General features: G+C 32.9%; 1 protein-coding gene across 10 annotated transcripts in view; it reads right to left on the reverse strand.

Moving 5' to 3' along the window:
- Window positions 1-22702, reverse strand: part of Eip93F (Ecdysone-induced protein 93F) — a 414251-nt gene that overhangs the window by 166064 nt on the left and 225485 nt on the right. For all 10 annotated transcript variants that reach the window (XM_076394732.1, XM_076394729.1, XM_076394723.1 and 7 more), the window contains one exon: window positions 7786-7969. In XM_076394732.1, coding sequence (XP_076250847.1) covers window positions 7786-7969 — 184 coding nt within the window. The remainder of the gene's footprint in view (window positions 1-7785; window positions 7970-22702) is intronic.

Raw genomic sequence — 22702 nt, forward strand, 5'->3', positions numbered from 1 at the left:
GTAGGAAGTCTTAGAGAACTTCGTTGATCTATTGGGCGTTAAGGTCATCGTGCAGTTAAGCCATCATGCGGCGTAAGTATTCGTAATTAATCCAAGAACTTTATTTTTGCAACATTGGATTACTGGTAGGTTTGCTATTTTAGTGCAATCCGATATTTGCACCCCATAAGTACAAAGAGGCTTTATAATAGACTAAGAAACCACTCTTAAGTCACCTTGGGAGTACCTTCCGACTAACGAAATCTGATTTACACTTATTTTTGCCTAATATCATGTGATTGTGAATAAATGATAAACAAAAGATTAAACATACGTCGCAAAATAACGCATATTCTGCCAGCACGGATACTTCTATGGCAATTTTATACAAAATGGTAATGAGTGTTATCCGGAAATATTGAGCAAATCATTCCCAACGTTGGCAAAATGTCAAGCACAGTAAATAATAATGGTTCACCCTATATCAGTGTATGTAAGCAGTAATCAATACTACTAGTTTATTGTTACTTTTTCAAGTGTTAATTGAAGTGATGACAATTTCTTATTTCAACTTACATCTCCTTTATTTTGACTCGAAAAAAAGATATCCTAATTTAAATAATTCAAGATAATTTTAATCGAAATTACGTGTATTATATGGGATTTTAGTTAAACGTTGATAAGATTTGTAGTGTATCTTCGCTTACCTGAAATACCGAACTGGTGCTATGATATTTAACATAATTCTCACTCAAAAAGAACATACAAAACCCGTGTACAATATCAAATATCCGTGACGGTTATAATAATCGAATTATGATGGATAACATTTTTACAGGCAGGAAGTCTTAGAGAACTTCGTTGATCTATTGGGCGTTAAGGTCATCGTGCAGTTAAGCCATCATGCGGCGTAAGTATTCGTAATTAATCCAAGAACTTTAATTTTGCAACATTGGATTACTGGTAGGTTTGCTATTTTAGTGCAATCCGGTATTTGCGCCCCATGAGTACAAAGAGGCCTTATAATAGACTAAGAAACCACTCTTAAGTCACCTTGGGAGTACCTTCCGACTAACGAAATCTGATTTACACTTATTTTTGCCTAATGTCATGTGATTGTGAATAAATGATAAACAAAAGATTAAACGTACGTCGCAAAATAACGCATATTCTGCCAGCACGGATACTTCTATTGCAATTTTATACAAAATGGTAATGAGTGTTATCCGGAAATATTGAGCAAATCATTCCCAACGTTGGCAAAATGTCAAGCACAGTAAATAATAATGGTTCACCCTATATCAGTGTATGTAACCAGTAGTATATTACTAGTTTATTGTTACTTTTTCAAGTGTTAATTGAAGTGATGGCAATTTCTTATTTCAACTTATATCTCCTTTATTTTGACTCGAAAAAAAAGATATCCTAATTTAAATAATTCAAGATAATTTTAATCGAAATTACGTGTATTATATGGTATTTTAGTTAAACGTTGATAAGATTTGTAGTGTATCTCCGCTTACCTGAAGTACCGAACTGGTGCTATGATATTTAACATAATTCTCACTCAAAGAGCAAAGAAAAACATACAAAACCCGTGTACAACACCGAATATCCGTGACGGTTATAATAATCAAATTATGATGGATAACTTTTTTATAGGCAGGAAGTCTTAGAGAACTTCGTAGATCTATCTATTGGGCGTTAAGGTCATCGTGCAGTTAAGCCATCATGCGGCGTAAGTATTCGTAATTAATCCAAGAACTTTAATTTTGCAACATTGGATTACTGGTAGGTTTACAACACGATATTTGCACCCCATAAGTACAAAGAGGCTTTATAATAGACTAAGAAACCACTCTTAAGTCACCTTGGGAGTACCTTCCGACTAACGAAATCTGATTTACACTTATTTTTGCCTAATATCATGTGATTGTGAATAAATGATAAACAAAAGATTAAACGTACGTCGCAAAATAACGCATATTCTGCCAGCACGGATACTTCTATTGCAATTTTATACAAAATTGTAATGAGTGTTATCCGGAAATATTGAGAAAATCATTCCCAACGTTGGCAAATTGTCAAACACAGTAAATAATAATGGTTCACCCTATATCAGTGTATGTAAGCAGTAATCAATACTACTAGTTTATTGTTACGTTTTCAAGTGTTAATTGAAGTGATGTCAATTTCTTATTTCAACTTATATCTCTTTTATTTTGACTCGAAAAAAAAAGATATCCTAATTTAAATAATTCAAGATAATTTTAATCAAAATTACGTGTATTATATGGTATTTTAGTTAAACGTTGATAAGATTTGTAGTGTATCTCCGCTTACCTGAAGTACCGAACTGGTGCTATGATATTTAACATAATTCTCACTCAAAGAGCAAAGAAAAACATACAAAACCCGTGTACAACACCGAATATCCGTGACGGTTATAATAATCGAATTGTGATGGATAACATTTTTACAGGCAGGAAGTCTTAGAGAACTTCGTAGATCTATTGGGCGTTAAGGTCATCGTGCAGTTAAGCCATCATGCGGCGTAAGTATTCGTAATTAATCCAAGAACTTTAATTTTGCAACATTGGATTACTGGTAGGTTTACAACACGATATTTGCACCCCATAAGTACAAAGAGGCCTTATAATAGACTAAGAAACCACTCTTAAGTCACCTTGGGAGTACCTTCCGACTAACGAAATCTGATTTACACTTATTTTTGCCTAATATCATGTGATTGTGAATAAATGATAAACAAAAGATTAAACGTACGTCGCAAAATAACGCATATTCTGCCAGCACGGATACTTCTATGGCAATTTTATACAAAATTGTAATGAGTGTTATCCGGAAATATTGAGCAAATCATTCCCAACGTTGGCAAAATGTCAAGCACAGTAAATAATAATGGTTCACCCTATATCAGTGTATGTAAGCAGTAATCAATACTACTAGTTTATTGTTACGTTTTCAAGTGTTAATTGAAGTGATGTCAATTTCTTATTTCAACTTATATCTCTTTTATTTTGACTCGAAAAAAAAGATATCCTAATTTAAATAATTCAAGATAATTTTAATCAAAATTACGTGTATTATATGGTATTTTAGTTAAACGTTGATAAGATTTGTAGTGTATCTCCGCTTACCTGAAGTACCGAACTGGTGCTATGATATTTAACATAATTCTCACTCAAAGAGCAAAGAAAAACATACAAAACCCGTGTACAACACCGAATATCCGTGACGGTTATAATAATCGAATTGTGATGGATAACATTTTTACAGGCAGGGCCGAAAATTCGATTATCACCGAACGTGAGATACTCAAAGCTTGTGTAAACATAATCAAAACATATATTTGGAAATCAAAGTTCGAGAGTTTCTCATGCAAACTTAATCGATACCGTTATCGCGGATGCTAATTGCGTCATTTAATGTTTTTTGTGACGTGATTCGTTGAACGCAGATTGTCTAGCTCCTAACAAACAACTAAAAAAATATACTCCGCTATTGAAAAATACCTTGTTTTTTTGGTCGACTTTTTCTCAAGTGGCAGATCTTTTACTAGATATAACTGTCACCTGACTGATGGCGGAGACCATGTTCTATTTGTATCTCCGTTCAGTACTTTCAAATTACGTTGTTTTATTTTTACGACGTATTTTCATATTTTTGGTTAAGTAGTTATGCAAATAAGCAGAGTTGTTAAATTTAGAGTGAGTACGACTTTGGAATCTCACAGGCGATATAGAGCCTGGCACACATATTCGAGCTATTTTTAGTCTTCATTTCTTTCTTACTAAACGATATATAATCTTCCGTAGCGACATTGAGGCATGTCGAATTTTACATCGTGGAATAAAGGTCTACAAAATACCCAGAAATATAATCCCAGATGTTGAACACGGGCGGGGTGCCAGCAGCGCCAACTAGAACCCGACAACGAATAGCTGGCGGCAACCCCGAGACGTTTATCTGGGATGTTATTGAAGGGTATTTCTGTGATTCAGTGCTCAACCCTCGTTTGGTTTAGACGTGCCACCATCTACTGCCCAAGTCTAGTCAACAGGTAACTACGCTGCCATTCGTTTTATCATTTGTATTTTTCAAATTTTTATATAGCTAATAAATAACGGTCACATAATGTAAACACCACTGTTTCATTTCATTTTACCTCCATTCACCGAGCCACATCATTTACCCTACACCTATTTATAAGACTGACACTGCTTGTTCTTCAGCGCAATGCACCGCCAATTGCTGATGACTTATTTCTTCGAAATGAAACAAATTAAAAACAGCAAATCTCCAGATAAGCTGACCGAACTTGCAACCAGATCCTAAAGCAAACAATAATACCAAATATATTCAGAATCTTCATCAAGTTGTTAAATTCGTGAAAACCGTCAGACCTAGCAATTACCGAGGAATATCGTTGTTGGATAATTGTATAAAACTGTTTGATAGCCTATAAAACGAGGAATAGATTACAGCATTACAATAAGTGAGGAACAACAGGAATTTCGTAAAAGGCAATAGAATACAACAAGCCAGCATACCTATGTTTCTTAAATTTAACAAAGCCGTTCGACAAAGTTAATCTAACAGACATTGCAAGCGAACAAATGGGAAAAGGTCTCTCCATGCGGATTCTACCAAGGGATAATTTTGACTCTAACAATATCAGCGCTGAATTCAATCAGCATAAAACAGAAATATTCTGAATATTTTTTCATATTCTCAGTCGGCTCCAAGAGCAATAACTACGTGGGGGCAGCATTTACATCGGTGACATCTGAAGGACACTTCAGGCTCGCCGTTTCATCGAGTGTATTGACGCCTGAAGTGTTTACCATATGTAGGGCCCTGATATCAGTACAAGATGTGTAAGACAAACGATTAGTTATCGCATCCGATTCAATGAGATCCTTAAAGTGCCTCCAATCATCTCTACCTCTACACCCGCTAAGATATTTTATCCATGAGCTAACCTTTAAATCGGAAAGAATCGGAAAAATCATCAGCTTTATGTGGCTCCATTCTCACTCTAGGATCATTGAAAATGAAAGAGGGAATGACTGGATTCTGGAGTAGATACATGAAGCATCACTCTACTGGATTTATTAAACATCTAGACCAACTCAGTTGGGATCTAACAGAAAACAATAAGCTTTCGGGGTGAAAAAAGGGCATTATCGTGACCTCAACACCACTAACATCAGCAGACGCAACTTAAACTTATTCTCGCGTCTTAGAATTGGTCACCGATAAACTCAACACAAACTGACCTATGAGTTTCTCATCATGGGAAGAAGACTGTGCTTTAAATGTGGTTCCTCACTGTCTATCAAACACATACTAACTGAATGCCGAAGATACACGTCGTAGAGACGGTTGGTCATCCTGGGAGAGACGATAGACCAGTGTCTGATTAATTTTATAACCATAACAGGACTATTACTAGAAATATAATAGTGTGCATCGATGTAATATCATGCATATTCGTTTACATTTTTTGTACCTTGTATCCTTATCACTGTCATAGGTTGTGCCATTGTACTGTAGCATTCATATATTCATGCATCTGTATGCTTTGACATATTTTACTAGTCATCTTGCAATATGTACACTTTATCCTACACTTTTAACTCTAGACTTTATATTACGACCATGTACTTATATTGTCCCTTGCATTATCACTACATAGTATAAAACAAAGTCGCCTTTTCTGTCCCTATATCCCTATGTGCGCTTAAATCTTTAAAACTACGCAACGGATTTTGATGCGGTTTTTTTTCAATAGATAGAGTGATTCAAGAGGAAGGTTTATGTGTATAATACATGCATAATATACTAAGGCAACATTGCTAATTTTAGAGGTTTCTAACGTGATGTCGTAAATTAACCTATTTTTTAGGCTTATTTAGCAATTAGCAAAAACGCTGCCTAACCCTACGAGTTAGTTCAAATTAATGTACTACAGTATTGTACACCATAAAAAGGTCTACAAAAAAAGTCAAGATGGTATATGTTTATCTTTTAGGGATAACCCACATTAACCATTTTTATTGTTTACTTTTTACGTGAGAAAATGGCTTATTTACGAAGCTATTTTAAGCAATACGGCATTAATCCTTATCGAATTAAGTACCTTAAATACAGTGTGCAATTAATATAGATCAATATGGTTCCCTACAGCATGTAAATTAAACAAATATTTTCGGAGATATTACAAATTTAAAATTTGCGTTTAAAAATGTGTAATGTAATAAAAATTGTATGAATTTAGATATTCCAAAGATAGCAGGAAATCTTCATAGTAAGTATAGGGGAAGAGGAATTGTTTTACTCCAAATTTAATGCGTGCAGGCCAAGGGCAGTAATGAATGAACCAAAAATACTGGATCGATTTTAATCATGTTTTCATTGAGTGACATAGGCATATATATTTTATGCCGGTGCAAATTCGGAGCGGGCCGCTATGTTTTTATATACAACGTTCATATTTTTTCTGTAGTGTATTTAATTTAGTATCAGCATTGCACCCGTGCGAAGCCGGGGCGTGTCGCTAGTATACTTATAATAACAGGGTGTACTTTAACTGATGTGTTAAAAATGTGTTGTATATTGGTATATATGATTGTATTGGTAAACAGAACCTAAATAGTCCAGGAGACTGATGGGTCTATAATATATAAATAAATAAATAAATAACGGGAAGAGAAATACTTCCAAATATAATAGAGGACAACAAAAAATAAACACTGGTAAAATACCAAATACAGCTACTTGGGAATAGTAATATTACCTTATGGGGATCTTAATAACAACGTCAGTCAGCTAGGATAGACAACAATAAGAAGAACCAGTAGGCCAAATAAATATATCTCACGGTAATCAAGGTAAGAATTTATAAAGCCTATGTAGAGCCAGTCATAACACACGCAGGTGAAGTACGAGCCGAAAAAGCTGAAACAAAAAGGATGACGTGCTCTAACGGAAATACATTAAGAGGAAGGAACACATCTCCAGAATGGAAGTGACGAAAATAGCTAGAGATGGCAAACTCGGCCGAATCCCAAGGAAGTAGAAGGACTGTTAGTCATCAGTATCACAAGAAGAACAAAGTACAAATAAATAAGCCTTGCAGGCTTTCTAGAAGAAGAATAATAAGAAAATTTGGTTTCGCATAAAGAGACAATCTCATTTAAACTTATTTAAGCTGGAGTTTTTAATGGTAGAGTTTTTTTACTACTCTTTTATCTCCTCTACACTACTGATATAAAAAAAATACTACTTCGAATAATGGAAATATTCGAATAAAACAGTCATTATGACAAAATACATCTTTCATTGTTGAATATACCAAAATTACTAATAATTCAATGCTGCTAAAACAAAGTCTGATTAATTATCCATGCTTATAGCTATGTGACCAAGGAAGAATTACCTCTAAATCAAATATACATATGAATTTATTTAAGATATTGCAAGTGCAACAGCACAATAACTAATAATAATAATATCTAATGCAAGTTGTAATAAAAATTGTCTCCTACAAAATGGGCCTGGATTAAAATTATTACGTTGGAGAAAAAGTAATTTCGGGTTTTCTTCATTGATTGCTTTAAACTCACAAACCTGTGGTTATATTTTTTCGACGAAGTGATTTTAAAAATTTTAGACATAAAAGTAGCGTAATTCCTGTAAAAGTTATGGCTAATAAAGGGCACGTTTTAAGTTATATATAACATGTGGTATAATGTAAAACTATCGAAGTAATGCAATGTATACCTTCTTGGGCTGGCAATCGGCTGATTGTTCTCTTTTTGGTAATGTAGAAAACAGTCCTCTTCTGTTAAGTTGTTTGTTCGTTTGATGTTGTTGTTTAAAGGTTGCAAATAATTTCTTGACATGGATTCTTGGTAAATTTTCCATTTCCTGCGACCCATCAACTCCTCAGCGATTCGTTCCAACCCTATAATACAAAAACATGTATTAAATAATGCAAAACGTGTATTATTATAATATACAATAATGTTTCGATGAATTCTTCATCGACATAATAATTATTATAGAAGCCTTTGTCTAGTCGTAGGGTTAAGGCGAAAGTACAGTTCTCCTAGACAAGGTTTGGATAAACTTTTAGGTTTTTGATTTTAATTGTAGATTTCTTTAGGCAACAATGTAATGTCCGACAGTAGCCATGCTAGTTAAAACTGGATATCTTCTGAGATGGTCTCTAAGTTCGTCACTGACCAATCAGTAGGCTTAATGTCGAGACTCAAAAATATTTTCAATGAATTATTTATTTAATTTAGCGATATAGTTTTAGCAATATGAGTATTTTTAAAAGTATAATGATTGGATATTATTTGCTTGTATTTATTTTATAAGATAATCCATATAATTTCATGTTGTAAGCTATAGTTTAGCGATAGCAGTTTTAAAGATATTAACATAATGCGTTTTTAATGATAACTTATTTTTCTTGGGCAAATTTCCGTATATATTATTGAAGGAAAATTTCAGGTGTTTTGGGAAATTGTTAATATTCTCAAATTGTATTATTGCTAAGAGATATATTATCAAAAACATTATATACAATATGCATATTGTTTATAAACACAGGTGAATGTTTTAGTTTAAATTTTGAATATAATATAGTAATTTTGTCTGCAATTCAAAATGGTATTCAGAATAAAGATTACAGTTTAGTAGTCTAATTTATTAGACCACTTAGCTATATTTTGTAATATATGCGAGATGAGAAAATAATTCTGATTTGAGACGATACAAAATATCAAGTTGTATAGAATGTTTGGTGAAGCCAGGCCTCGAGAAAGGCACCGAGCAAAACAAAAAACAAGTGTCTAGCAAAAGATCTCATGGGGTCGTCGTCGAGTGTTTCGGATAATGGCGGTGTGGGTACCGGGGCTAGACGAAGCAAGTGAGAAGTTTGACCTGGTAGAAAACTCTTTATGGTGGCTATAACCATAAACTTCAAGAAGGCTCGAGATAGTCGAATATTCGAGTATTTTTAAGTATCTGTAACGCGGGTGCTTCATTAGCTTGACTAGTTCCTAGTTAGAAAGGGTTTCTTGAACCTGTTTTCCCAGCGACCACCACGAATCCGAGGGAAGAGCTTGGATGATAAAAAATGGTGCATCGGGAGTGAGAATAATCAGTAATCATCAGTAATTAAACAGAACAGTTAATTGGAAAGAAACAGAAAGAATCGAATGGAAACACATCGAGAAGAACCGAATCGGCATTAGCTAAAATAGACATACGATTTAGTAAGTCATTTCCATTCAATCCATAATTATTTTCACCATTACTTATCAATATTAGATTATTTCTATTCTACCTCTTTCATTCTATATATACAATCGATTTCAAAAAAGGAGAAGATTCTATGTTCGACTGTATATTTCTTATGTATGATCACCGATTTGTTCGTCAATTGCAGATCGATTTTCAAAATTTCTTTTTTATTCGAAAGAGTGTACTTTCGAGGTGGTCCCATTGCAACCAAGTCAGGTTCTGATGGTGGAATCCGGGGAAACCGAAGGAAACCCACAAATTTCATATAACCCTCAGAGGACCGCTATACCCTTCAGAGGTTTTTGAGGAGCTTTTACGAGTAGTAGGTCTTACCAAAGTCGTTCAGTGCAAACGCCGTTCAGTTTGTTTTTTAAGTACTAATCATATCATGCGTTAGGCCATAGAAATATTGCGGGCAACTGCCTCTATGGTTTAGTAATTAGAGCGTTCAACTTAGGGGTGTTGGCTACCGAGAAAAATAGTGATATTTCGATATATTGAATATTTTAAAAATATCGATATATTGTTTTCGATATTTTAAAAAATATTGATATATCGGAGAAAAAGTTATGGATAATTTTTCTCAAAATACATTGATATTTTTAATAGACATTTACCATTAAGTACCAAAAATTACTAAACTTTTAAAACTAAGTACCAAAATATACTAGATCTTCAAAATTAAGTACTAAGTTAAAACGTATAAAAAATTATTAAATGGTTTTTTATAATGTTTTAATAAAATATTGGCTTATAAAAATATCCATATTTATCAAAAATATCGAAATGTCGATATATCGATATTTTTTCGGCATCCCTAGTTCAGCAAAGGCGCGGAGGTCGCGGGTTCGATTCCCGGTGGGGACAACGACTTTTTGTCGTTCTAGTTTGGTTTGGACTTTTGTCAAATCATCTAGGCTAGGTAGCGGACCCCTGAAGCCTATCTTATTTTCTATCATTGTTTCTTTATTCCTATGTTTCCTCATACGGGCTGCAGCTTTACTTGGCCTACCAATTATAATATTAAATAAAATAACTGCGTAATTTATTGATGACACATATAACACTAAAATGATAAAAATAAAATATTAAAAAAAATTTAAATTGTCTTCAAAACATAAATAAGGAACTCACTAAAAACTCCAAAAGGATCTGTTTAAGCTACGTATTAAGCTAAATTGTGTGTATATTATACATAGTATAAAACAAAGTCGCCTTTTCTGTCCCTATATCCCTATGTGCGCTTAAATCTTTAAAACTACGCAACGGATTTTGATGCGGTTTTTTTTAATAGATAGAGTGATTCAAGAGGAAGGTTTATATGTATAATATATGCATAATATACAATAGCATATACAATTAGCAAAAACGCTGCCTAACCCTACGAGTTAGATCAAATTAATGTACTACAGTATTGTACACCATAAAAAGGTCTACAAAAAAGTCTGCGATGGTATATGTTTATCTTTTAGGGATAACCCACATTAACCATTTTTATTGTTTACTTTTTACATGAGAAAATGGCTTATTTACGAAGCAATTTTAAGCAATATGGCATTAATCCTTATCGAATTAAGTACCTTAAATACAGTGTGCAATTAATATAGATCAATATGGTTCCTTACAGCATGTAAATTAAACAAATATTTTCGGAGATATTACAGATTTAAAATTTGCGTTTAAAAATGTGTAATGTAATAAAAATTGTATGAATTTAGATATTCCAAAGATAGCAGGAAATCTTCATAGTAAGTATAGGGGAAGAGGAATTGTTTTACTCCAAATTTAATGCGTGCAGGCCAAGGGCAGTAATGAATGAACCAAAAATACTGGATCGATTTTAATCATGCTTTCATTGAGTGACATAGGCATATATATTTTATGCCCGTGCAAAGTCGGAGCGGGCCGCTATGTTTTTATATACAACGTATTCATATTTTTTCTGTAGTGTATTTAATTTAGTATCAGCATTGCACCCGTGCGAAGCCGGGGCGGGTCGCTAGTAGTAGATTATAACGATTATTATGAACATATTTTATTTAAAATTTTTTTTTTGTATTCGTAATTTATTTTCGGTCGGTTCGATTTGCTTTCCATTAGAGACTAAAGTAAGGGCCAGTGAATCTTCCTATATAAGCATCTAGCTTTAAGTCACTTTAGATGCAAGTTGTAAGTTAGTAATAATATGTTAATAAATAAATTAAAAATTAAAAAAATTATAAAATTATTGAGTTAAAATATATAATTTTTAACGAATGATACTTTAGAAATAAAACTTAATAAACGTCAAGCAAATTAATTTAAACCAGAACGTACGAGTACTAATTAAAAATTTCCCTGCCGCGCGGTGGATATATATATTTCCAATTAAAAAAGTCAATTAATTAAGTAATTACCGCGAGACGTATATAAAATATTTCGGATCTCGGTTACGCAGAACTGCGTATTTTCCGCATTTCCCGATTATTTTTTATATACGGTCGCAGCAATAGATTTTCCACAAATGGCCTCTTTTTCGCGTTTTAAAAATACCACTCCTTTTGAACTACATACGTATTTTCCGTACACGCAAAATGCATCTGAATTGCAAAAAATGCCGAACGAAAATTACCATTAGTATAGGGTCCCCCGGTGTGCGTGTTCATTAAAAAAATACGGAAAAAATCGAAGCGACACAGAGCCGTAATTAACTCGAAAAATATTCAAAACAATTCGCTAGATAATGGCGAAAAATGTTCGTGAAGGAAAACCCGTGGTGAAAACTGTGAACGTATTAAGATCGGCTCAGATTAGGGAAAATTGGTTTTTTAATTACTGGAGAGAGGAAACGAATTCTCACGATTTTGAAATGTCCACCAGGTTGGTCCGAACATATTTTTAATCCATGACCGGATTCGTTAACGTTAATTCTGATGTTTAGTAAAAATTTTCCACTGATATTAGTGAAACAACTCAGGCTGAACGACAAGAAAATGATGTCACCAGTCGAACGAACATTTTTTGCTCTTCAAATAGCTTTGTCATCCACCGTATTATTCAGATTTGACCTCCAGTGAGTGCTAGTTATTTGTTGAGGCCAGAGTAAGATATTTTGTCGAAAAGTAGTGTTTGCCACAGTAGAAATTAATTTTGAAAACAAATTGATTATGCGCTGATATGATTATAGAATTATACGATTAAAACATTTACAGTATGTGAGATATTTACAACAAATAAATAAATAGCACAAACATAACACATGGGCGCTAGATTTATTGCATTCGCCACTTTTTCAGTTGGTAATAACCTTCAAAAGAAAACTGTTAACATTTCATGATATTCTACTCATAAGTTTGTGAGTTATTGTGCAAGTGACACTACTTTTATTAATTTCAAAACAATGAATCAAAAACAATTTCGAGTTTTAATTTTACACTGGATATTGATGGGAAAAAATACCGTTCAAGCGAAGCAATGGCTTGAATATAGTTCTACATAAGTGCGTGTGAGTGAGTGAAATGTTAGGGGCGCTGGAATGATTGTGTGGGTCTTGATGGATATTACCTTGATGAATGAAGCCAATTTTGAAAAAGAATACGCGCTTTCTTTGTTACGCCCTGGACTTTTCAGTTCAGGTGTTATGTTTGCTAAAGATTATCAATAAGAAAAATAAACAAAAACCGGAATAATATGTTAGTTAAGTCAAACATTAGTTCATCAAGCTTATATATTCAAAATATGTTTTGTCGTCCTTTTTTTGGTTTACTGGTTATATAAGTTGGCAGTTGATTAAATAAGCAGTAATCCTTAAGAAGTATAATAATGATTATTAGCTTAAAGTACCTTTGAAATTAGAGAATTGAAAATTTTATCATTTTAGAAAAAAGGTTTATTTTGGGAAAGGAATAGATGTTTAACCTTCATCTTGGAGTTACTCTCTATTCCTCTCGTCCTATCATTATAACTTTCTTTCTATATCTATATTCTGATCTTTTACTGGCACCATCTTGGGTCATCGTTTCTATAAATATTCTTCCAGTTTCTGGAAAACTGATTCCCATTTTTTCTCATCCTTTTTGAGACCGTTGCTTTTTATATCTACAATTTTTGATAGTGTTTTTTTTTGCTATTAAGTTACTTTTAGTTATTCAGGTGCTTGTATTGTGCTGGGTCTATTTTAATTCAGTTGTATGATTCCTGACTTAATATTCATCATTAATTATTTTATTTTATTCGCATTGATAACGTAATTCTTCAATATTTTTTCTGTTTTACAGAATGCATTTTCTAGTTATACATTCGACCACGTCATGTTTGATATATCGTCTTCATATACAATTGATTTATTGTTTTCTTTGCTGTATTATATTTTACGTTATCAGCTGTTTGTTTTATACCAAATCCAGGTTAAAATATACTGTAGTAGCTTCAGTTATCTTTAAACCAGATATTAGAGTTTTGATTATGCCGCTATTTTTTTCTTTATATTAACAAATAGTAACATTAGTCATAGTTATTTTAGTGGATAAAAGAAACTATCATCAATTGGAACATTTTGAAATTTAGTTAAAACTTAGTTCTCAACCTCAACAAACTTAGAGTATGATCATTCATCGTAACATTAGTGTCACTAATGCATCAAAATTACGGCACTGGAGTTATCAAATGAAATACACATTTGCAAAATATTAATCCTTTTTAAATAGTTTTTATACGCAATTTTCTAATACTATAAAGTTATTAAAGCATTTGATTGTTTCCAGTTTCCTTAAAATTAACTATATTCAAGATTGGCTTGATATTGGATGAAAAAATATGCTAGTTTCGTCATATTAGCTACAAAAAAATATTAATTTAACAGGCTCTCATCAGTTGGAACATTTTGAGAATCGATGAAAAAAGATGTTATTTTAGTCATATTAGTTACAGAAAAAAATTGTTTCAGTAGGCTCTCATCAATTGGAATATTTTGAAAATGTTAAATATTTTGTTTGAGAATAACCTGATATCTGATTAAAAAATATAACAAATCGATTGAAAAGTACTCGGTCTGACACATGATGGCGCTACTAGAATTAAATCCATATGTTTTCTCGTTGGTCCTAACTCTCCAAAGATGCGTGTATAAATTTGATAGCTGTCGGGCCATTACTTTGTGAATTATAGCATTTTAAGTGAAGTAATTTTGTTATTGTGAGAAAAATGTATAAAAAAGAATAATTTCGCGTGTTGATAAAATATTGCTTCTGAAGGAAATAAATTCAGTTGAACCAAAAACTTGGCTTGATGCCGAAAATCAACCATCAAGGATTGTTATGCTATGTTTAGACGTGGTGAAATGAGCACCGAAGACGGTGACGCAGTGGAGGCCCAAAACAGGTTGTTACCGACGAAAACGTCTTAAAAAACCACAAAATCATTTTGAATGACACTCTAAAGATATTAACTGAAAGTGTACACCATATCATTCACGAATATTTGGGTATGAGAAAGCTTTGTGCAAAGTGGGTGCCTCGCGAACTCACTTTTGACCAAAAACAACGGCGAGTTGATGATTCGGAGCAGTGTTTGAAGATGATCAACGTAATAAACCGGAGTTTTTGCATCGATATGTGACAATGGATGAAACATGCCTCCATTATTTCATTCCGAAGTCCAATCGTCAGTCATCTGATTGGACTGCACATGATGAACCCGCTTCAAAGCGTGGGAAAACGCTACAGTCGGCTGGTAAGATTACGGCCGCCTTTGAAGAAAAAGGAAATGCTGCTTCACCAAAACAATGCTCCGTATTACAAGTCAGTGATAACGACGGCAAAAATCCATGAATTAGGCTTCGAATTGCTTCCTCATTCACCGTATTCTCGAGATGTGGCCCCCGGCGACTATTTCCTGTTCGCAGATCTCAAAGAAATGCTTGCTGGAAAGAAATTTTCGTCGAATGAAGTAGTGATCGTCGAAACTGAGGCCTATTATGCAGCAAAGTCCAAATCGTACTATAAAAATGGTATCGAAAAGTGGGAGGGTCGCTATAATCGGTGTATCACCCTTGAAGGGAATTATGCTGAAGAAAAAATTGTATGTTTGACTATGGTAGGCCGGGGACTTTTCAATTGATCTGTTATTATTTTTGTTATATCTGCTTCAAACAAAATTGCTTTATACGAAAACCCTCTCTGCCTAATATCAGCTAATATCAAGCGCGGGATTAATTTTATGGACTACCCGTAAGCCGTAAACAATACCTAAATTGACACATCGCACGGAACGACCTATATTTGGATGCGGGACAATTCATAACCTCAATACGGACCTGACGCGGTCGAGAGAGAAAGACGGAATATATGTATGTAGTGCATAATGCTTTATTCCTGTACTTCGTTCCGCTAAAAGCAACGAAAACTCTGCCGATGCTTTGAGAGCGTCCTCGGCGAAACCCTCACATTCAGCGTCGGGCCGACGTGAATGCGTGTGTATGCGTAATTAAAAAAAGTACGTGTATGTATAGACACACATGTGATCGTACGTACGTACATTTATAGGTTGGATATATCAAACGTTTTGACCGCTGGCTCCAGATAATTACTCGTTTCCTCCTCCTGCTGCGCGTTTTTTTGCATCGTTTCAATCGGACTTCTAATGAACGGGGTTCGAGTTTAATAGTTCCGCGCGTTTTTTTTATATGAAGAACTCCCGTTCAGTTTTTTTTGTCTACCAAAAACTGGAGAAACATGAACAATGACGACAAATGTAAAATATTCATTAGCCTTTAACAATATTAGATATATGTTATATACCCCGACTAATATGACACTGGGTATACCGTTTTATAATAAACATAATATATTTTTTAAAAAATTGAACCGACTTCAAAAATAAATAATGAACTCACCGAAAAGTAAAAATAACCAAACTTAAGTTTTTAGAGTATGATCATTCATCGTAACATTAGTGTCACTAATGCATCAAAATTAGCGGCACTGGAGTCATCAAATGAAATATACATTTGCAAAATATTAATCCTTTTTAAACAGTTTCTATACGCAATTTTCTAATACTATAAAGATATTAGAGCGTTTGATTGTTTCAAATTTCCTTAAAATTAATTCAAGTTTGGCTTGATATTGGATGAAAAAATATGCTAGTTTCGTCATATTAGCTACAAAAGAAAATTAATTTAGCAGGCTCTCATCAGTTGGAACATTTAGAAAATGCTAAATATTATGTTTGAGAATAACTACCGACGAAAACATTAAAAAAAACCACAAAATCATTTTGAATGACACTCTAAACATATTAACTGAAAGTATACATCATATCATTCACGAATCCTGTTCAGTTTTTTTTTGTTTACCAAATACTGGAGAAAGATGAACAATGACGACAAATGTAAAAGATTCATTAGCCTTTAACAATATTTGATATATGTTATATAGCCCGACTAATATGACACTGGGTATACCGTTTTATAATAAACATAAAATATTTTTAAAAAAATTGAACCAACTTCAAAAATAAATAATGAACTCACCGAAAAGTAAAAATAACCAAACTTAAGTTTTTAGAGTATGATCATTCATCGTAACATTAGTGTCACTAATGCATCAAAATTAGCGGCACTGGAGTCATCAAATGAAATATACATTTGCAAAATATTAATCCTTTTTAAACAGTTTCTATACGCAATTTTCTAATACTATAAAGATATTAGAGCGTTTGATTGTTTCAAATTTCCTTAAAATTAATTCAAGTTTGGCTTGATATTGGATGAAAAAATATGCTAGTTTCGTCATATTAGCTACAAAAGAAAATTAATTTAGCAGGCTCTCATCAGTTGGAACATTTAGAAAATGCTAAATATTATGTTTGAGAATAACTACCGACGAAAACATTTAAAAAAACCACAAAATCATTTTGAATGACACTCTAAACATATTAACTGAAAGTATACATCATATCATTCACGAATCCTGTTCAGTTTTTTTTTGTTTACCAAATACTGGAGAAAGATGAACAATGACGACAAATATAAAAGATTCATTAGCCTTTAACAATATTTGATATATGTTATATAGCCCGACTAATATGACACTGGGTATACCGTATTATAATAAACATAAAATATTTTTAAAAAAATTGAACCAACTTCAAAAATAAATAATGAACTCACCAAAAAGTAAAAAATAACCAAACTCAAGTTTTTAGAGTATGATCATTCATCGTAACTTTAGTGTCACTAATGCATCAAAATTTGCGGCACTGGAGTCATCAAATGAAATATACATTTGCAAAATATTAATCCTTTTTAAACAGTTTTTTTACGCAATATTCTAATACTATAAAGATATTAAAGCGTTTGATTGTTTCTAATTTCCTTAAAATTAATTCAAGTTTGGCTTGATATTGGATGAAAAAATATGCTAGTTTCGTCATATTAGCTACAAAAGAAAATTAATTTAGCAGGCTCTCATCAGTTGGAACATTTAGAAAATGCTAAATATTATGTTTGAGAATAACTACCGACGAAAACATTAAAAAAAACCACAAAATCATTTTGAATGACACTCTAAACATATTAACTGAAAGTATACATCATATCATTCACGAATCCTGTTCAGTTTTTTTTTGTTTACCAAATACTGGAGAAAGATGAACAATGACGACAAATGTAAAAGATTCATTAGCCTTTAACAATATTTGATATATGTTATATAGCCCGACTAATATGACACTGGGTATACCGTTTTATAATAAACATAAAATATTTTTAAAAAAATTGAACCAACTTCAAAAATAAATAATGAACTCACCAAAAAGTAAAAAATAACCAAACTCAAGTTTTTAGAGTATGATCATTCATCGTAACTTTAGTGTCACTAATGCATCAAAATTTGCGGCACTGGAGTCATCAAATGAAATATACATTTGCAAAATATTAATCCTTTTTAAACAGTTTTTTTACGCAATATTCTAATACTATAAAGATATTAAAGCGTTTGATTGTTTCTAATTTCCTTAAAATTAATTCAAGTTTGGCTTGATATTGGATGAAAAAATATGCTAGTTTCGTCATATTAGCTACAAAAGAAAATTAATTTAGCAGGCTCTCATCAGTTGGAAAAAAACATTTAGAAAATGCCAAATATTATGTTTGAGAATAACTACCGACGAAAACATTAAAAAAAACCACAAAATCATTTTGAATGACACTCTAAAGATATTAACTGAAAGTATACATCATATCATTCACGGATCCTGTTTAGTTTTTTTTTGTCTACCAAAAACTGGAGAAACATGAACAATGACGACAAATGTAAAATATTCATTAGCCTTTAACAATATTAGATATATGTTATATAGCCCGACTAATATGACACTGGGTATACCGAATTCAAAAATAAATAATGAACTCACCAAAAGGTAAAAAATAATCAAACTTAAGTTTTAAAAGCAAAAAAACTTTTTAAAATAAGACATGTAAATAATAATCGTTGTAATAACTAAAAAATAACCTTATTTAACCTATCTATCATTACTATTGCGTATTTTATATTATACAATATACATACAATTTAGCTTAATACCTACCTAAACCTATTTATCAATTTGCAATATTATTTTATCTTCTATTAACCAATCACTGTCGGTGCCGAGATTTGTGAAAACATTGCGTTTATGAAATTGGAGGGTTTCCCTCGATTTCCTCGGATACCTCCATCAAATGCTAACTTGGTTCCAACGGGACCACCCCGGGAAGTGCACCTTTGTGAAGAAAAAAAAAATTGAAAATCGGCTACAATTGATGGAGAAATCGATGACTATACATAAAAATATATGTTTATTGACATTTTATAAATGTAAATGAAGCATTCGACTACGACTTAACAGGACGATAAGTAGAAAACTCACCAACTTAGCAGCATTCTGATTAAAATAAGCCCAGGATATTTGGAAAATGGTTGAAGTTATTGTGAAAACCGAAACATATAAAACCACAAAATGAAGTAACTTATCTGCTACAAGCAATATCCAAAATATTAGAAAAACTCCTATTAAAAAGGATATAATTAATCATAGAGAGAAAAAAATCTAATACCTGCATACCAGTTTTTTTTATGAGCAAACTTCATAAAATGTTACAGAAACAATACCTTGAACTCTTAAACTCCTATTATTTCAGCACAAGATATTTAGAATTAAAAAAAAGCTTACTCAATAATAAAAGGTGGTAGTGTTTTGGGTCATATTATTTAACTACTATACATGTAGCACACTTGTAGCTCACTACACTGCGATACTTATTATCGGACATAATAGAACACTGCAATTAGAACACTGCAACACCTGGACCGAGGCACGGATAATAAAAGTCACCAAGAGTAAATAAATGCATATTGAATTTACATAGAACCAAACTGTTAATAGCATAGCAACACTTCTAAATATTTTCTCGTGGTAATATCTTCTAAATTCCTCTGGCATACATCTTGACGTAAAACTTCATGACGAAAATAATTCGAATTAAAATACAAAATATGTAATGATTATCAGGAAGAAAATTATCTGCTGAGGTACAAGCAGACCTACATGGGCTTATGAACCTCATTTATTAGAATATTCTGCGAGAAGTAATTTCGACATCATACAGGCATTTCAGAATATTGAATATTCACAATTGGTATTATGGGAATAATTAGTTACACCGAGACCATTTGATTCCAATTGTCAGAGAAAATTAAAAGATTCGTAAAATATACGAGGAAATACTGCCATGTTAACACGAAAATACTGGAACTTTTGGATACCACTAAACCAGGACGCAGATTCATGAGACCCAAACCAATAATGTGATCTTGTGTAGTTGTACAAAATGGTAAAGATACTAAAGAGACCTTATTTAGAGTTAAGACCTTATTCATACGGATCACTTTAAGTCATCTTTTTGAAGTAGGTGCTGACATCATATATCTCATAACAAACACTCTTATATATTCTTACAACGCCATCTCTAAGGTGACTGACTTAAACTCACTACAAACTATCGATAGTACATTTTCCTCGAATTTTCTAACGGTGAAAATTCTTAAATTATACACTCTAACTATCTTTTGACAAAACAGCATTGTATTTGTCTGGATCTTCAGCCATATGGGTATCTCTGGGCTGATAAATTTGCCAAAGATGCTATTACAGATGGCCAACAAATTATAAATATTTTATATTATATAGACTTTTCTTCGATTATATATCATAGGATAGATAGATTGGTGAAGCTTGAGTGGGACCTGCTGGAGGAGGAAAACAAGCTTTGATCCACTGAGAAGGTCACTGCCAATTACATCTTAATGTACCGAGTTGAGAGACTTGTATGTCCCAATGATCAGGAACCAATAACTCTTTTCCATGCTTCAATAAAGCGCTGAAACTTATTAGCTATTAGAATAAGTCATGGTCTGATTAACTGAGGTATTTTTTAAATTATATACAGCTTAATTTTATTACTAAAGATTACTTTTATCTATGGACAATTTCATTTATTTAATTTTAAGTTCTAAATATTGTAAGTGCTAACAGATTGATGCTTTATTATTTTAATTTCCTTGGAACTCGCAATACGCCTTGAAAAAGTTCCTTCTAGCCTGTTAAATTCTTTCTTAATATATCTTGTTCTGTGTTGATAATCTCTAAAAACGATAACGCATTGGAGATACTCTAAATCAATAGTATCAATGAATAAGTGGCCACTTTCTACTGATAAAATAAAAGTAGTCCGTAGGATACATTCAATTAACGAGAATCAATATGCAACTCAAAAAATCAAGCAGATTATCAAGAAAAGAATACACGGTTGGTGTTGGAGTAGTAATCGTGTTGCAGTAACCCAAATAATTTCTTCATATAGTTAAGGCAAATTCGTGCAAAGGTATTATTCAAACTGTAAGGTCAACAAACTAGATTATCAAAGACAATATGGTGAATGAAGGTACGCGCGATACTCGAAAATATTTTAATTGACTGTAAGCTGATCAAACGAGACAAAGACCCTCTACCTCATCATTGTTTGTCTCTTCAGAAAGGAGGTGTTATGTCTGATGACGTTATATATTTATTTATTTATTTATTAATGACCCATCAACCTCTTGGACTATTTAAGGTTTATTACAAACAAGTAAAACATATAAGGTAAGTGATATATTTAAATATAATCAGACAAATAAATGCAAAAAAAAAACGACCCGAAAGTTCATTAATCGATCCAGGATTTTTAGCTGTTCCATCGATTCTCCTAAGTTGAACAGCTACTTCTATGAACGGTACATACATCACTCGGTCAGTTATGATCCGCACTCATTGCAGGACGGTGGTTGCTTTCTCTTGAGAAGAAATTCATGGGTCAATCTATAGTGGCTAATTCGAAGACATGATATAGACAGGTTACGTTTGCTAATACCGGCAGTATTAAGGCCTGGTAAAATTCTCTCTTCACCTTCCATAGTTTATTGCTCTCCATCAGGTCCCATCCAAATTGATCCAGTTGCCTAAAGAACAGAGCAGTAGATTATTTGAAATGTCTGCTCTAGGAAAGGAAGTTTTCCGATAGAAATCCCCTCTTTTTTCCTCATCAGATGATCTGCTCGATTGTAGTATGAGAGGAAAGCCATCTATGCAACGGTTTTACCAGTGTTTCTCATATTTGCAGTCAGTTCGCGAATGAGTGGTCCGAATGGGTGATGGGGTTGAACCGAATTGAGGTTTTCCAGGGAGCTCATTCAGTATAAACTTTAGAGATTTCTAGATGTTCAGTAGTTGGGCTGTTAGTATGCGCCATGAAGACGGAAGTTTGACGTGCTTTTGCGGTAGCGCTGATGTAAAAGTAGCGCACACATAACCACTGCTCTTAATAAATGCTCAGGTAAACATTCAGTTTAAATTTGGTTAGAGAAGGAGCAAAGACCGTGGGAGCAATAGTTTGTCTTAGGAAGATTTCTCATAGAGAGGGGTCGGTTACCAGGGAGGTGGCCTATCGCCAAGGAAGTAGACAAGTGGAAATTCTAGAGATCGGAGATCAGAAAAAGCATGACATTTTTGATGTGAGCCTTTGAATAAATTGATGTTAATTGTCGTGAAGAAAATTCTATACTGAGATAACCCTGGTTTGAATTTCAATGAACTGACGTATTTTATCAAAAGCCTCTAACGTCTTCAAGCAAGCAACTGAGGGATATCTGCTTCGCATATCCACTGTCGATCGGGCTAGTGTGAAAAGCCGTCAGTGTGATTCTGAGTGTCGCATTATAGATGATATTTAGTTTATTTATATTTGGTGGTGTAAGGTGTAGTCCAAATGAAGCACTGGTTGGCGTAAATTTTTCTAAAAATCTTTATTAGATACGCTTAGTACAAT

Source organism: Rhynchophorus ferrugineus, unplaced genomic scaffold (genome assembly GCF_030347505.1).
Source record: "Rhynchophorus ferrugineus isolate W39M unplaced genomic scaffold, kcgeb_rfMv2 rfM2, whole genome shotgun sequence".
Lineage (NCBI taxonomy): Eukaryota > Metazoa > Arthropoda > Insecta > Coleoptera > Curculionidae > Rhynchophorus > Rhynchophorus ferrugineus.